General features: G+C 40.1%; 1 protein-coding gene across 5 annotated transcripts in view; it reads right to left on the minus strand.

Moving 5' to 3' along the window:
• KIF13A (kinesin family member 13A) overlaps positions 1 to 15516 on the minus strand; it is a 78886-nt gene extending 63370 nt beyond the window's left edge. For all 5 annotated transcript variants that reach the window (XM_083359355.1, XM_083359353.1, XM_083359354.1 and 2 more), the window contains exons 1-2: positions 14947 to 15516; positions 14234 to 14327 (exon numbers count right to left, since the gene is read on the minus strand). In XM_083359355.1, the coding sequence (XP_083215481.1) occupies positions 14234 to 14327; positions 14947 to 15001 (149 nt within the window). In that variant the 5' untranslated portion in view covers positions 15002 to 15516. The remainder of the gene's footprint in view (positions 1 to 14233; positions 14328 to 14946) is intronic.
• Positions 15517 to 18691: the final 3175 nt, after the last annotated feature.

Genomic DNA, 18691 nt, shown 5'->3' on the forward strand with positions numbered 1-18691 from the left:
GTTAGATGACTAGAAAAAACCCTCAATGGAATCTGATAAAACATGAATAAGATTTCATTCTCAAAACTGCAGTGATAAAGAAAGAACCTCAATTTAAAAAGAACACCAGTGTACAGTTGCAAGAAAAAGTATGTGAACCCTTTGGGATTATGTGGAGTTTTGCATGAATTGGCCATAAAATGCGCTCTAAACGTCATGTAAGTCACAACAATAGAAAAACACAGTCTGCTTAAAATAATACTACACAAACTTTAGCTGTTGTCATGTTTTAATTGAACATAAGATGGAAACATTCACAGTGCAGGGTGGAAAAAGTATGTGAACCTTTGGACTTAATAACTGGTTGACCCTCCTTTGGCAGCAATAACCTCAACCAAACGTTTCCTGTAGTTGCAGATCAGAACTGCACAACGATCTGGAGTAATTTTGGACCACTCCTCTGCACAAAACTGTTTCAGTGTAGCAATATTCTTGGGATGTCTGGTGTGAATTGCTCTCTTAAAGTCATGCCACAGCATTTCAATCGGGTTGAGGTCAGGACTCTGACTGGGCCACTCCAGAAGGCGTATTCTGTTCTGTTGAAGCCATTGTTTGGTTGAATTACTTGTATGCTTTGGGTCATTGTCCTGGTTCACATCAGACAGTGCTTCTTTAGACCAGTAAACCCAAAACAGGTGTGTGTTTTTAAAGGGCAGGACAGCTGTCAGCAACACATCCAATATCATCACACTGATTGGAGTCAAGGTTGGCTCACTCCTGGCTCCAATTAGCTCTTGGAGAGGTCCATTAGGCTAGGGGTTCACATACTTTTTCCACTCTGCACTGTGAATGTTTACATGTTATGTTCAATTAAAACATGACAACAGCTAATGTTTGTGTAGTATTATTTTAAGCAGACTGTGTTTTTCTATTGTTGTGACTTACATGACGTTTGGAGCACATTTTATGGCCAATTCATGCAAAACTCCACGTAATCCCAAAGGGTTCACATACTTTTTCTTGCAACTGTATTTTCAGTGTACCCTCTGTTGCTATAGTGGCATGTGGGAATCACCTTGGGAAAGAATTGCAGCCAGAGGAACAGTCAGATAAGAGGAAGCTTAATCTACAAAAGGAATGTGGGTGTGACAAATGCCTCAAAAGGGACTCTCTCTAGTTTCTTGGGATGTAAAGGCAACAGGGGAGAAATGTACGTTCAGATTTAACAGATTCTATTAATCTAACCCTATAATAAAGTAGAATTAATTCATCTGGGCATACTTCCTATCTGAACTACTTTACTAGCCTGGCAAGTTGGTTGCCTAGATTCTAGTTAACTTCTCTCTTTTTTTTTAGCATTTGGAAGCTTTATGGCCTAATGGGAGATTCCATAGAACTCTTAATACCAAATGCCTTGTTTGGTTTTGTCATTAAATATCTAGGATGCATATATGTCAGGACATATGCTCTACAATTTTGGAAGTTAAATTTCTGTCCAAAGCACTACCTGATCAGATTTATAAAAGTATTGTTATAACTATTAAAGGTATGATAACGAGACAAGGGACGCGGTGGGTCAGTGGGTTAGGACACTGAGCTTGTCGGTCAGAAGATCGGCAGTTTGGCGGGTTGAATCCCGAGTGCCGTGTAGCAGAGTGAGCGCCTGTTACTTGTCCCAGCTTCTGCCAACCTAGCAGTTCGAAAGCACGTAAAAAATGCAAGTAGAAAAATAGGGACCACTACGGTGGGAAGGTAACAGCATTCCGTGCGCCTTTGGCGTCTAGTCATGCCAGCCACATGACCACGGAGACGTCCTTGGACAAGTGCTAGCTCTTCGGCTTTGAAACGGAGATGAGCACCGGCCCCTAGAGTTGGAAACGACTAGCACGCATGTGCGGGACAACCTTTACCTTTTCCTTTAACGAGAAAAAGTGTGGGATACAATATGGCCAAATACCTTTTGGCTTGAGTCTAGGCGATTATAAACTATTTCTTAAAAGAAATGAAGCCACACTTAGAAAAAAGAAATAGAGCCTGAATTTCTAAATAAACTGGTTAATCAGATCACATCTGAATGAAACATTATTTTCTAAAATGATTTCAGTCAGTCAAGGTTAGGTTTTGGCAGAGAAACTAGTTTGAACATACTATGAGATGACATTCCCTAAGAGAGACTCAAGGAAGAATATGATTCTATTAATTCTTACGACCTCTTAGCACCTTTCAATATTACTGATCATAAGATCCTTTTGGAGCGGTTTTGCAATCATTCCAATCATAAGACAATTTATAAAAACATAACATCAAAAAATCAAGATACAAGATAAGCAGCAAATAAATTTAACAAATAAATGTTTACGCAACACAGCCGTATACTCCTTTAGTATATTTCAATACAGGTAATCTTCAACTTATGATCGCAACTGAAACCCTATTTCCCAATTGTTATGTAAGTTGTGGCACCCACATGACCAGAACATGAATTCACAACATTTTTGTGCCAATTTCCAGTCATAAGTCAAGGACTACCTATATGCATTTGAGATCTCACTAATGCACTGTTGCACTATTCTATCTGGAATCTCTGATTAAGGCTCAGCCTCAGGTTTTGAACAATAAAATGACTTCTGCTGTACTCTATATTATGACTGCTTAACAGATGGAGAAGATGTTTGATCAATTTCCCCCCCTCATTGTTCCTTTTGTAGAAAGATTAGTGATGAGTTGTACATAGTGTATGTACTTTGTATGGAGAGATGAGTCACATGAAACATAAGAAGGATTTGTCATGTCGCATTTAATGTGATAAGACAGCTTTTCCATGGAAGGAAGCAATGTATTATGAAAAATGCAGTTAAATAATTAAACTGAAAAACATAGTAAATTCAACTGAAAACTGGCAGAAAACTCTTGGCCAAATTTTTTCACAGATAACAAAGAATCTTAAAAATGTATATCAACCTATTCACAGTCAGTGAACAAACTGAAGCTGAAAAGATATTGGATATTTCAGAAGTCAGTTTAGCTGAAAATGCCTCCAAATCTACCACAAAGTATTTACAGGAAAGAAAAGTAAAGATTTTGGAATTTTTATTATTATTATTGAAAATCTGTGAGTGATCGCAACATGCCATACACCCAAGGAGACAAGAGTATTTCTGCAAGGAAAAAAAAATAGGGGGGGAGGGGGAAATCCAGCAGAAAGACCTGAAAGACTCAGCAAGGTGGAAATATTTATTTCTGCCAAGAGAGGTCTTAAACTATCTGAAAGTGCATCCAAACCTTTGCAATTTCATATTATTTTCTTATTCTAGATCTGTAAACAACTTACACACAGTAAATATGCCTTCAGGTTTGCAGAAAGGTTTAGAAGTTGCATCAGCTTCTTCTAGTTGGAAGGGTACTTTGGACATTGCTAGCTGAACCAGAGAGAAATTATGTTTCAGAAGAATGAAACCTCTTTGCAGCCTTGTCCAGCAAATAATCTTTTAACCGTAGGGTGGACAGAAACAATGATACGCACAAACCAGAAGTTGATCAAGGTATGACTAATGGATTATAGTGCCAAGTGTCAGGACATGAACTTTCAAGATGCAGAACTGCTTAAAAACAGCCAGACCCCTCCTGAAATTGCATTTTAAATTGTAACATTGTTCTAAGACAAGACTGATAAAAACCAACTGGTCAGAGTCCAATACTTTTTGGTTATAAAGCTGAAAGAGGAACTAGTAGAGTATGCTCTGTGTGTGTGTGTGTGTGTGTGTGTGTGTGTGTGTGTGTGTGTCAAGCATACTATTTTGCTTACTGCTTTTTGGCAGCTTTTTCTTCTTGCTATCTTTTCTACTTTGGGATAGCTTTCTGAAATCAGACAGCATCAAGAACTTTGGGCTACTGTGGCTAATTTACAGAACCCCATTGCTTGGGAAAAACCATGTTGATCAATGTTATCTACCTTCAATTATTAACTGGAATTGTGAAGTGTATAAAACTAACAATTGTATTCAAACTGTGATTCAGTAAATCCGATTGTACACTGTTGCTTTCCATGATGATTGTGCCCACTGAAATCCAGAGGCGCTTAAAGTTTTGCATGTAACTATACTGAAAGCCAATTTGGTGTAGTGTAGTTAAGGCATCTAGGGACGCGGTGGATCAGTGGGTTAGGACACTGAGCTTGTCGATCAGAAGGTTGGCAGTTTGGCGGGTCGAATCCCGAGTGCCGCGTAACAGAGTGAGCACCTGTTACTCGTCCCAGCTTCTGCCAACCTAGCAGTTTGAAAGCACGTAAAAATGCAAGTAGAAAAATAGGGACCACTCCGGTGGGAAGGTAACAGCGATCCGTGCGCCTTTGGCGTCTGGTCATGACGGCCACATGACCACGGAGACGTCCTCGGACAAACGCTGGCTCTTCGGCTTTGAAACGGAGATGAGTCGGAAACAACTAGCACGCATGTGCGGGGGAACCTTTACCTTTACCTAGTTAAGGCATCAGGCTAGAAACCAGGAGACCATGAGTTCTAGTGCTGCTTTGGGCACAAAGCAGCAGGGTTATCATGGGCCAGTCACCTTCTTTCAGCCCTAGGAAGGAAACAATGGCAAACCACTTCTGAAAAATGCAGGGGTTTGCCTGGGCAATGTAAAGAGGAATCAGACATGATTTAAAGAAAGAAAAAAAGTTACTACTACATGATGGTTGAATGAAAAGTAATGCTTCACCTCCATATCCTTAGTTTTAATTTGGGGTACATTAATAAATGAAACAGGAAAATAATTCTTGAAATAAGCTATTTTGTTACCTGTATTTACTTTTCCACATAATCACCATTACTTGCTCCACACTTCTGTCAACAAGGGACAAGCTTCTTACAGCCCTCATGAAAGAACTCCACAGTTTGCCCTTCAAGCAGATCCTGACAAACCTTCCAATCTTTTCATTTGAGTCAAACAGATACCCACAATGGTTTTTTTTATTATTATTTTGCAAAAAGGTGGGATTTGCAAAGCACTTGGTCTGGATAGTCTAGCAGTGAGAATTAATATCACAACTGCCTTTTGGGTGACTTGTGAGGCAGTGTTTTCATGTTGCAGAACATTTCCTTCTTGTGTTTCTGAATGCTACTAAATTGTAGTTTCAAATTTTGAATGTTACAGTGTAGCACTGAGTTGACTGTGGTGGCAGATTGAAGGAAAATCAATGTGAATAACATCGTATGTACCTCCTCATGTGCAATTAGATCTGAGGTCTATTTTCTCTCTCTTTCTCTTTCTCTATCAGCTTTGTGATGATACTTCATGGACTGATGTTTTTTTCTGAGCCATAACAATTAGCCTATTTGCAGGGGGGGAGGGGGGCAGCTGTCGTGATACTGTCAAGAAATTCCTCATATTTATTCTGATAATGCGACAGCAATTATGGGCAAATTTCAACTTATGAAGCTTAATTTTTGCCATGGCCATCTAGCACAGACTTTCTAATATTGAAGAACATAAACAATGGAATCACTTTTCTGTGAAATACCAAGATTGACAAAAAAATTTCCTTTGACTGTTTTGCTGACTGCCTGGAAGTATATCAATCTTTTTCATATGAAACTTGTTAACTCTTCCACTTGGTTTTTAATCACACAAATCAGCTCTTCCTGGTTCATAACTTTATATTTTTTGGCCCAGGGTGGTATATCTTTGAAGCAATTGACAAGATCTCATTACAGTTTTTAATTTCACAATAGCAACTTTTTCTCACAGTAACTTCTTGTCAACTAAAGTGAGAGAACACACCAGAGCTTCTAGTGCAGACATGTCAAACTCGCAACGTCACGTGACATTGCGCAACGTATCTTGACTTTTTCCCCATTGCTGGCAATAGGGTGGGCGCAGTTTCCGCATGACACATCCAGCCTGTGGGCCGGCAGTTTGACATGCCTGTTCTAGCGTGTCAGTACTGCCATCTGTTGGTGATTTATAACATTGGAAGCATCAATTTTCATTCAACCCTCATTTTGTTGTTCATTTCTAGTCCCATTGACATTATCTTTTGCTTACTGCTTAATGAACATTACAATCCCATGGTTTTAACTGATCACATCAGTATGGAAGTGATTGTTTACTACATGTGTTAATCTAGGTCACAATCGTATTTATGTTCATGCTTTTTTGGAAGTTGCAGGTTTCAGCAGGTTCAAAATTTATGGACTACATTTAGTTGCTGTATACTTGAATCAAGAGGATACTGAAACAAGGTTATAATACTGGAAAACATTTTGTGCATGCATCTAAGTCTCTTTTTATTAAACAGGCCATTTGCTGTTATTGTTATGCTTTTTAGTAAGTTAAATTCTTTTAAGAATTTAGGAAATGACTAATTTAAAATATCTTAACATATTTATATTCAACTGCACGTAAAGGATTATGATAGGGAGAGTGAAAACTTTACTATCCAAAAGGAGACTATATATTACTGGCATATTTACTGCTGAATGACAACAATTTTTCTAACAATCAGATTTTCACCAATTTTAGATCAATTTTATACTAATTTGCATGAGATTCTGCAATTTCAGACAGCTAATACCTAGCAGACTTAAATTTATTATTCAAAGAATAGTAATTAGTGATTTCTGGAAGAATGATACAATAGGGTGCCACAAAGTTCAGACAGATTCTGAACCCTTTAATGTTTCATAAATAACTTGGATAAGGAGATGGAGAAGATACTTAGAAAAGACAATGAATTTCTAGTGTAGCATAATTACCCTGGGAAGTAGACTTTCCTTTACTGGATCTGTACAAGGAAAACTTGGAATACAGGCAATCTTCTACTTACAACCACAATTTGGATTGGAAATTGCAAAGTAATAGTTAACTGAGTTACATCTGATTTTACAACAATAATGGGCATCACCTTTCTGAAGAATTAATGAAATAATATTTATAGAGGTTAAAATTTTCTAAGTGAAAAACTTCCAGCCCTGCTGATACAAATCATGGAATTTTGAAGGAAAAAAACCCTATGTTAAAAATACTTATGATGAGATTATGCCAATTTATATATATTTTGTAACAGTCAAGCTTCCTTTAAAAACACAATGTCAAATTCATAAGTCTACATAAAGACAGTCCTCACTTACTGACTCTCATTCAGCAACCATTCAAAGTTACGACAGCACTGGAAAAGGAAATTTATGGCCAGTACTTGAAGAAGCAGCCATCGCAAAATCCCTGAAGTCATGTGTGATCACAATTCAGGTAGTAGGCAGCCAGCTTGTGGCAGCTGGAGTTTCGTGTGGACACATGATCTCATCTGCAAGTTTATATAGCTGGCTTCTAACAAGCAAAGTCAATGGGGAAGCCAGCAGTAAATCAAGTCACAGTCACATGACATCATTCTTAATGACTATAGCCAGTATTGTAAGTCAGCAGAATCGGTAGTCATATTTTTCACTTTATGACCACACAGCTTAGCAATGGAGTTTCCAGTCCAAACTGAGTTTGGTAAGTGAGGATTTATCTGTTCTGTTTATGCTCACAGATAGTATTACTGATACCAACAATTAAATTGTCCCTGAAATGCCAGTCCTTACATAACTAACTTTGTCATAAAACATGGCACAAGGGAAATGTACTGGTAAATTAATGTCTGTGTTTCAAAAATATATACTTCATTCTCTATGGTGGATTTCTATCATTTTTTCAATCCAATTTTTAATCTCTTTAGGGATGGAGAGTTCCAAAATAGCTTTAAAGAAAAAAGAAATATGAGTTTGAAACCTGAATTTAAAATTTCTGGTCAAAAAGAGGGTTTTACTATAGCAAGATGTTTATATATCCAGATATCCAAGAGTCGTACAAATTTTTTAGTTTGGATTGATTGAATACTTTTCTGAAACCTCTCATGGAGGGTCCCAAAATCTCTATCTGAGACTAATATTATATTTAGAACATTTAAGCCTGATGTAATAGATGCAGTGGATCATATGCTATTGTATTTTCAATAGAAAAATCTAGGACTTGCTTGCTTTTGATTCAAGGCAAAGAGTCAAGACATAGGGGAACAGCAACATGTCATCTTTTTGTTTTGGATGTTAACAAATTACAGGTAGCCCTTGACTTACAACCATTCATTTAGTGACTGTTCAAAGTGACAATGGCACTGAAAAAAGTGACTTATGACCATTTTTCACATTTATGACTGTTGCTCCATCCAGATGATCACATGATCAAACTTTAGCGCTTACTTCATATTCATGATGGTTGCAGTGTCCCAGGTCCCTTTTGCGACCTTCTGACAAGCAAAGTCATTGGGGAAGCCAGATTCACTTAACAAACCGTGTCACTACCTTAACCAGTGCAGTGATTCGCTTAGAAATGGTAGCAAGAAGTTTGTAAAATGGGACAAAATTGACTTAATAACTGTCTTACTTAGCAACAGAAATTTTGGGCTCAATTGTGATCGTAAATCAAGGACTATCTGTAAAGTTTTGTGTTTTGCTATTATCAAATACCCTGCATCATTGTATGTTGGATATACCTAAAGGAATCATCCTTATACTATTTACCGTATTTTCCAGCGTATAAGACGACTGGGCGTATAAGACGACCCCCCAACTTTTGAGATGATTTTCAAGATTTTTCGTCTTATACGCCAGAAAATCAGCGAGCCCGGGAAGGCACACCCTCCCCTCTCACTGTGGAGGAAGCAGGGCAGGCTGGCGTCTGGTGGGAGCCGGCAGGGCAGTCCTGCTCACGTGCGCACTCCCCGGCTCCTAAAAAGTCCTCGGGGAGCCATGGCAGGCGCCTCACACCCTTCCCTCTTGAGGTGGCACCGGCGAAGCCATCCGGCGTCGGGCGGGAGCCAGCAGGGCAGTCCTGCGCACGCGCGCGCTCCCCAGCTGTTAAGGAGCACTCCTTAGGAGCCGGGGAGCGCACGTGCGCAGGACTGACCTGCTGGCTCTCGCCAGACGCCAGCCTGCCCTGCTTCCTCCGCAGTGAGAGGGGAGGGCGTGCCTTCCCGGGCTCGCTGACTTGCAGCCAAGCCGGAGCCGAAAGGGGTTTTTTCTTCCACCCACCCTTTGGAATAGACGCAAGAGTTCCCAGAGTCTGGCGTTTGCAATGGGGAGGGGAAGGGGCTGAGAGGCTCTTGGGGGTGGGAAGGGAGGGTCACGTTGGAGGGGGGACTGGACTAAGGAGGCTTGAAGTTGCTTTGCAAGAACGGGGGCGCTCGATTGATTTATGTACTATTTTCTGGCGTATAAGACGACTGGGCGTATAAGACGACCCCCCAACTTTTGAGATGATTTTCATGGGTTTAAAAAGTCGTCTTATACGCCGGAAAATACGGTAATATATTTTTGTCCTGATTGATGTATCATTATTGCTTTTATATCTCACTGTACCTTAACCTAACTCATCCTTAACTGCAAATATTGAAACACTCTATCAAAATGAGATGTTTGCTCTTTTATAACTAAACCATATTTCCAACATTTGTAAAGTATACTTTCTTTCACTGGATAAAATCTCCCTACAACCAAAAATGTAATTTTTAGCTCTTGAAGACCTCAGGAAAATTTTTTTATTAAACCCCAAAAATAATATCGGAAGATATAATTTATTTAAACTGAGATTTAGTCCTACAAATTCTGGGGGGAAAATCTACTGGGATATTTCTAAATAGGGGCCAAGACCAGAAAAGAAAGCTTTTTAAAAATCAGATCCTTATTTTAATACCTTAAGAATATTGCCACAGGTGAAATCTTAGGACCTGGGTTTTAATAATTCATAATTTTAGAATAACACTCTACTGATTAGTATTTCAGCCAACATCTGAGACAAATGTACCGTAACATAGTTAACAGATAAATGTTTCTATTTAACAATATTTTAATACTTTATAAACTGAAAAAATGAACAGGATGACCTATTTAAGAGAAGTCAGAATCACTTTGTTTTAGTTTTCTATAAATAAAGGCAAAAGATGCAGTCAGCTGTTATACCATCCACTGCTTTGGCAGGTGATATTAAGAGGGCCTGCATAGCAGTTTCTATTTGGCTGATAATATGTTGGATAAGGAAACAGTTGGTATCTGTCTCATTTCACCAGACACCCCACTTAGATAAGATGAAATTGAGGGTTTTACAATGACCTACTAACTCAACAGAGTTATAACTTTTACCTATTGAGGTCTAAAGCTTGAAGGTATGATAAATAACCACATCAGTCACTATAAATGGTATGTATATGCTTCTAATGAAAAAGTGGTTTTAAAAAAGTTAATTAAAAGTACAATAAAAGTGTTATCTAAATATATAGTTTTTAAAATCTCTGCATAACATATGATCTATGAAAAAATACAAATTGTTAAAGATATTCAAAATATTTTAAAATCAAAATATTTCATGTCCAAAATACATTGCATCAATCACCTCAGAAATGTTTAGAAGCCCTGTTCCAGCTTAAAGCAATTATTTTGAACTTGGAAATAACTCTTCTGAGCTTGAAACATTTTCAGATAGGTCTGAATAACTCACTTTGAACTAGATACTGGGTGTTTCAACTCAAAATATTTTGTACATTCCTACATTAAATATAGTAATCATTTCAATCTGCATTGGAGAATATAGAAAACAATTATGACTTAAGCACACAAAAATTATTAAATCTTAAAGACATATAAATTATGTTACAATGGGACTTATTTCGTTGTTATCAACTTGATTCTATGTAAGCACCAGCACGGTGAACTCAGAGTGGAAAGACCCAGGTTTAGTCTTCTCTTAGACCAGGGGTAGGCAACCTCGGCTCTTTTATGACTCATGGACTTCAACTCCCAGAATTCCTGAGTCAGCATATAGAGTAAAGATTGCATATGCTGACAGGAATTCTGGGAGTTGAAGTCCATGAGTCATAAAAGAGCCGAGGTTGCCTACCCCTGTCCTAGACATAGAAGCCTAATCAGTGACAGCCAGCTAATAAACAACCTGTCTTTTCACATTGTAAGCTTTATTGGAAGAACATGTGAAATACAAAAGAACCATGCCACTAAGCAAGACTAACAGTAAGTAATAGTATCCAGATAGCAGAACTGGGCATATTGAAGCTTATTACTTTTACTATCTTTGGATATATCTAATTTTAGATGGTACTGGACTATAGATTCATTAGGTTTTTGATAACAAATTAAGAACTGCAACTAAGTCAGTGGATAGATAGGAATCTTTTAGTAATATCAGGTCTGATGTGAAAGCGCTTCTGGAACCATCATTATTCATGGGCTGATAAGATACTATGGCTCAAAAAATTGCCAATCAGATTTTGGTGATACTACACCTGGAGCTGTTACTAAAGCAGGTATATTATTGCCAAATACAGGAGTGCTTTCAGAAATAATTGGAACCTGTGGCTGGTACAAAATTCAGCCAGACCTAATATTGTTGTGATATTCTGAAAAAATCTGGTTCACAGCTTACTTCCATTTGAAGCTCTATCAATGGACAGGAGGGAATAGATATTTCACATCAGTGGACAGCAGACTCTACAATTACCTCCTGCAAGAGTCCTATCTTGCTCTTTCTTCTGAAAAAGCTGTAAAGCAAGTTTTTAATTCACCTATTGCGTTGTTTCATAATATTTTCACTGTGGATCTTTATTTCAACTATTAGACTACACTATACAGATAGTTCTCACCTTATGACCAGAATTGGCACCAGAATTTTCATTGTAAGTTGTTGTGATCATAGATTGAGTCAAGCCCAATTTTTGTGGTTGTTAAGGAAATCACACGGTTATTAAGTCAATCCAGCTTCCCTAAAGAACTTTTTTTTTGGCCAGAAATGGACAAAAAAGCTGCCAAGCATGATTACATAACCATAGGACACTGCAACTGGTTGTAAATGCAAGCCAGCTGTCAGGTGCCTGAATTGTGATCACATGATTGTAGAGGTGATACAATGGCTGTAAATAGAGTACAGATTGTAAGTATGGTGGAATTTTACCGGTGGAGGAGAGGGGGACCCTCTAGGTCTAGGGGGAATAAAGAGACATTCCCAGCATGGAATCAGTTTGGGGGAGGAAATGACTGAGGTCCAAACCATACTGTGGTGGAAACTCCAGCTATACGGGAGGGATGTGTTAAGAGGGGGAATCCTTGCACTGCGGAAAACTCCAGACTTGACCTATCTCAGAATCCCTAAAGCTTTTTCTGACCATTCCCAAGGGAATACAGTCATTCTGGCAAGATTCTTATAATTATAGGTGATCAACAATAAAATATCTACCTGGGCGTATTCACTAATGATTCTGGTTTCTTGCACCTGACAATAAGTCACTTTTTCCAAGATTGTCATAATTTTGAACCATTGTTAAATGAACAGTCATAAGTCGAGGACTACCTACATACGTTTTCAGCACAGTATAAGCTACCTGGAGAGCTATTTACAAACATAATTAGTAACATGGAGCCACTAACACTTGTATGAACAAGTTGTTGTTGTTAGTTGCGAAGTCGTGTCCGACCCATCGCGACCCTATGGACAATGTTCCTCCAGGCCTTCCTGTCCTCTACTATCTTCTGGAGTCCATTTAAGCTCACACCTACTGCTTCAGTGACTCCATCCAGCCACCTCATCCTCTGTCGTCCCATTCTTCTATTGCCCTCAATCTTTCCCAGCATTTTGCAATTTCCTCCAGCACTTGCAAAAGTTAGTACAGTTTCAGTAAGGTACTGTACTGGTGTAGAAACTTCTTCTAATTCTTTTACTAGCTGACTTGGAAGATTCTTGCTAATTATGAGTGCCAGAGGAGCTGCAGGATGCTGTGGAAGAGAGCAAAGCAATATGGCCACTTCAATTTGTTCTGAAAAGTGAAGGAGCCATGTTTCTTCAAGAAAAAGATTCCAGAACGAGCTTTCTTTTATCTTTCATTGAAGCAAACTATCCATATGAAGCCCTACTGTTTAATGCATTCAGATGTCAATGTTACACTTTACATTATAGTGACTTGCATTCCTAGTATAATGTTGTAAGTCAAGCACAGTAATCCATACTAACTATACAATTGGTACTGGACTGATATAGAGGACAGAGTCTCAATTGCTCAAAAAGATAATCAACTTGAGCCGATTCAAATGAATCTGATTTAGAAAGTAAATTTGACGTTGAATCAAAGAGAGTCAGAAAATCAATCCAAATCAGTTATTTGAGCTTAGCTGGGTCAATTTGTTTTGAATTTCCATTTGAATTTAAAAAAAAACTTTCTGGGAATATGCAGAGATTTTGAAATAATTTACATAAATGTAAAAGCATCAATTTTGGCATTCTGATTTGATTTGGAAAGCTAATTTAACTAGGAGAGTCAAATTAATTGCCATCTAATCTCTGAATCCAAATTTCACACAGCCCTAATATTTCCTTTAATTCCTTGAAACAACTGTCTTGATATAATATAAAACGCTGGAATATAAGTAACACAAGAAGCTGTAACATTATACAGAAGTATCTCTTACATATTAAATAGTTCACTTATCTCTCATCTCCATAATTAAGACACGTAACTTTCATTTAAAGAGACTCAAATAATATAACTTTCCTTTTTTATAAGAAAGCTGTAACTCAGATCCACTGAATAAAAACACACAGAGACAGATTCATGCCAGTATTATAGCCAGGAGATCACTATCAAAAAGTAGAAAATGTAAATTTTCCTTCTGCATGTTTGCTGCATAAGTCCTCCTTTTGAATCTCAAATGAATGGAAAAAAAACTGATCTATTTTTAAAGTTATTTTGGATGATTTCCAATTGCTCTTTTCAGGGATTTATAAATAAAAGCCACTCTTACCACAATTAATAAAGAAACCAGTAGATTATCTGCATGTATTTTTAAACCTTTGCATTAAGCGCCAACAGAACCCATTGTTATCTGAAATTCTAAATATCTTTCTTTTAGATCATCACAAACACATTACTGCAATGCAAATCCCTTAGATTAAGATAGCATTAATAACTTTTTGTTCATGCAGCTCAATACTCAAGTGCAAGTTAATTAACCTTATTCTATTTGGCACCTGCGTGAGTCAGAGGAGGATCATGGCCAAAACCATCTTTTTTCGTCTTTCTTTCTTTCTTTCTTTCTTTCTTTCTTTCTTTCTTTCTTTCTTTCTTTCTTTCTTTTTTGGAACAGAGGCAGATTACAGAAGCAGCTGATGTGCAGATAACAAAAGATGCTGGACTTGAGAACACAGGTTTGGATTTGTTCTTTACCTGCTTTCTCCTTGCTTGTTGTTTGAAGGCGGAGGATGCAACACAGTCTGATTCCCTTCCATTTCCACAATACACTTGGTATTCAACTCCAACTCTAGAATGTAACACAAGGGACCTCAGAACTCTGTCTCCCCCCCCCAGGATACTTCCCTCCCAGCTCTATTCTGCTTGCTTGATCGATTGACCGACCGACTGATCGATCGATACGTACTTCATCGCCAGCCAGCAGAACTTTTTTTTTTTTTTATCCTGATTCTTTCTCACGCCTAGCACACCATTCCCATTTACGACTAAGAAGCGTAGGAAACGCGATGGGCGTTGTTCTTCTCCAAAAATCATGCAAGGAGCGCGGGGAGAAGAAGCCCAGCCAAGAAAGACACTCGAGATTTCTGCTTACACGGCGCTCTCCGCGCTCGCACGAGCCGCCGCGCCACCCGAGCTCGCTTTCGCAGGTCCGCTCTCTCCACCCCCGCTTCCCACGACCTCCCGCCGTTCCAAAAAGACTTTCGCTGAAGTCGGGACAACACCACCCGCTTCCCCGACAAAGCTGCAACTCCGAACCTTCGCTTTCCCCAACCCTTTGGCAAACAAGTGCCTTCTGCAAACACAAGTCTGCCCGCGGAGGAGGAGGAGGAGGAAGAGAGGGGGCGAAGGAAGCGGGTCACTCAGGGAGAAATGAGCCACCCTCGTTATTCTTCCATCGGATTTATTACCTCGTCTGTTCATGGGCCGGACTCGGACGGCCACTTTCACCTTGGTATCCGACATCTTTCCCGGCAGCCAAGGTGAATCCTCCCCGCAGAAGCGAACGCGGGTCTGGAGCCTCCCTTCACAGGACCCCCTCGCCTCAGAGCCGCCGCCGCCGCAGCCGCCCCGGCAGCGCGAGGAGCGCGGCGCCGACGAGGGTCATCCCGGCCTGGGGGGGGGGCGAGGAGGAGGAGGAGGAGGAGGGGGGGGGGGGGAAGTCAGGGGAAGCCGCGCAAAGCTTGAGAAGCAGCCGCTCGAAGAAGAGTTTCCCAGAGACGCCGAGGCAGCCGCTTTTTGCTTCAGCCTCGCCTGCGCGACAAGCTCCGCCGCCGCCTCTGCTGCTGCTGCTGCTGCCGCCGCCTCCTCCTCCTCTCCCCCGCCACCGCCATCTTCCAGCTTCCGCGGCGGCGGCGGCGGCGGCGGCGCCCGGCGGCTCCTGCCTTAGTCCCTCTGTGGAGATTCCAGGGCCGGGGGGGGGAGGGGCAGCGAGGGCCGATGTCGGAAATACCCGAGCGACTTCGCCCCTGAGAAGCGACGTGTGGGGTGGCGGGGGGGGGGGGAAAGGACTCGACGGCCCAGCCAACTGCCGAAGGGCGGCTAAAAGTCATGCGCGAACTTTCCCAGGCCGCCAGCCGGGAGGGCGGCTGGCGCAAGCGCAATCGGACGCGTGTCAGTGGGGAGAAGGCGGGTGGTTCTGCTCGCTCCTCTCCTCCTGGAGGCTGCCGGCGGGGTCGAGATTGCAAAGAGGCAATGGGGCGGCGACGGAGAGCTTTCGCCGCCCGACGGAGCAGCAAGTGAAAGGCGGACGGCGTGTCCTTGGCGGACGGTGGGAGACGGGGACGAGCGTGAAATAGCGCGGGAGCGATTGCCCGTGTGAAGGAAAAGCGTGGAATGTGGAAGAATGAAATGGACGCGGGTCCGGTCTGCTCGGGATCCAGGCTGCGCTCTTTCCTTCTTTCTTTTCAGCTACGACTCGCCGGGACTGAATAAATCACTTAAGAAATCGGGGTGCGGCGCTAGTCCCGAGTTTTTGAGATCACGGAACCACCTTTTAGCCCTGTTTGCAACAAAGGGCACCTTACAAAAAGAAATCGTCCCCTTTTCTGCTTTCTTCTTTCGCCTCCTTCTTCACTTGCCAGCCTCCCTCCCTTCTCTGGGTCCGCCGCTTCTTGTGAACAACTTCCCCCGTCCGGCTAGAACAGGGGTCTTCAAACTTGGCCCTTTTATGACTTGTGGACTTCAACTCCCAGAATTCCTCAGCCAGCCTGCCTGGCTGAGGAATTCTGGGAGTTGAAGTCCACAAGTCATAAAAGGGCCAAGTTTGTAAACCCCTGGGCTAGAAGGGCTGGATTTATTTTATTTTTATTTATTTATTTTGTCCTACAAGGAGTGCTTTGTGCCTTAACTTCTGTCAAGTCTTTTCTCCTTGCTGGTAAAGTAGCTTAGAGCAGGGCAGAATGGGGTCCTGAGGCACAAGATGGTTTTTCTATTGACCAGGATGAATGAATGCAGACATACAGGAACTCCTGTTGTTTGCTGACTGTCCGAACATAACAATGGCATTGAAAAAAAAGCGACTTAGGACCCTTTTACACACTTGTGACCATGGCAGCATCCCTGTGGTCAAGTGATCAAAACTCAGAGCTTGGCAACTGACTGCAGTGTCCTGAGGTCATGTGATCATGAAAGTCACCTTTTGTGACCTGACAAGCAAAGTCTTGACAACCCTTTTACTAATTTAACAACTGCAGTGATTTACTTAACAATTATGGCAAGAAAGGACATAAAATGGGGCAAAACTCAATTGTCTTGCTTAGCAGCAGAAATTTTGGGCTCAATTGTCAAAAGTCAAGGAATACCTGCATACTTCTGATTTAGCCCTCAACTCTTACATACTGAGAGAAGAATGTGGATTTGTCCCCTTCCTAAGTGCATGCATGCACCTGAAAGGTTGCTAAGTTGTCTTATAGAGTATAAACACTACCCTTTCTGAGCCCTAACCCTTACAGTAATTATTATCCTGTCTTTTGCCCTAAATGTTTTAGGAAAAAATCTTTTTCTTTTTGATCTATGACTAATAAAAATCTATAGTGCCTCAAATTCTCTGTTTTGATCCTCACCACCAATGTGACATGTCGTAGCACAGGATGTGAACTAGGCCAAAGGCTAGTTCTGCCCAATGTACGTATGCTGTGTTTTGACTTGTTGCTGATTATGTATTATCTGATTATAGCTTGTGAGTGTGTGTGAATCTTTGAATCAGTTTTTGACTCCTGGCAAATGCCTGAACGAGTCCTGCAGGTTTCTTAGGAAGGTTTCAAAAATAGTCTTGTCATTGCCTCCATCCTAGGTCTGAGAGTAACTGGTGCAAGATCACTCAGCCTCGCTTTATGCCTAAGGCAGGATTAGAACTTGCAGCCTCCTGGTTTCTAGCCTGGTGCCTTAACCATTATACCAAACTGGCTCTCCCAATTATAGCTTACTTCTTAATGAAAAAACAAACAAACCACAAGAGCTTTTTCAGTACATTGTAGTTTTAAAAAAATGACACAGTCATTAAACACATGAGTGCTGTTTGTCCCTTGAAGCCATGTGTTTTGGTGTGGAAGGAACTCTAGGCTTTGTGATGCAAATGCATACTACATGATTCAAACAATAGGAAAAGTTATATATTATTTAATCAATTATTATTATTATTATTATTATTATTATTATTATTATTATTATTATTATTATTTATTTAATCAATACTATATCAATTCCATGCATGTCCCTATGGTGGTATGCTTTATGATAGGCAGACAAAAGAAGTGTGTGTGAGGGAGAAATTAGCATACTGAGATTGACATCATGTTACAGTACTTCCTTTTATTGCAAAGCATAATGATTAATGTCTAATTGGATGGTCATTGTTCTTACTCTCTTCACTTTTCATTCTCATTTCTCTATTCTGGAACTGGAAAATAAATACAACATTTAGCAACCCGTTTTCAGTTTCAGACATATTCAACACAAATTAGCATGAACTATAGAGAAAACAAGACTTCCATTATTTGCCCCTCCCTAAATCATACACTCTTCATTATGACAAAAGAATGTCTGGTATGCAAGAAACAGATCCCCATCATTCAGTTATGAACATGGATTCTGAACTGACACCAGGGGTTCATGACTAAAGAGGCCAATATCTGAAAAGAAATTTAGAACAAATATCTAAAATGTATAGTTTTCAAAGATACTTTCTGAAATCATATACACAACAGAAACCATAGCATTTGTATTTCAAGATAATTGGCGTGTTTTAAGTCTTGCTTAAAACTAAAATGCCTTTCTATAAATGGGAAGCCCATTTGTGTGTCATTGTAGATTTGTACTATAAAAAAATAACAAATTCTAACATAATAGATAGGCACCCAATTCCATAGAACTATGCAAAACATAAAGAAGTCCTTGTATTAACAATGCTTTTATACAATCTCTAGACTGGCCACAGTTGGAATGCATTAGTTAGAACGTGTGCAGTTCTAGCTAAAATATATCTTACAAAGGAAGTTGTTACAAAATGCAGAAAGAAGCAATTGGTGTAATCAAAACTGGTGGACCAACTTTTAGGAAAAAGTAAAAGGGAATTTAAAAATATCTTTTGGGGTAAATAATAGGACCATGTTTTTCTGTGAAGCTGGCTGGTGGAAAGTTTAGTTAAGATAAGAA

This window comes from Vipera ursinii (genome assembly GCF_947247035.1).
Source record: "Vipera ursinii genome assembly, chromosome: 3".
In the NCBI taxonomy this organism is placed as follows: Eukaryota; Metazoa; Chordata; class Lepidosauria; order Squamata; family Viperidae; genus Vipera; species Vipera ursinii.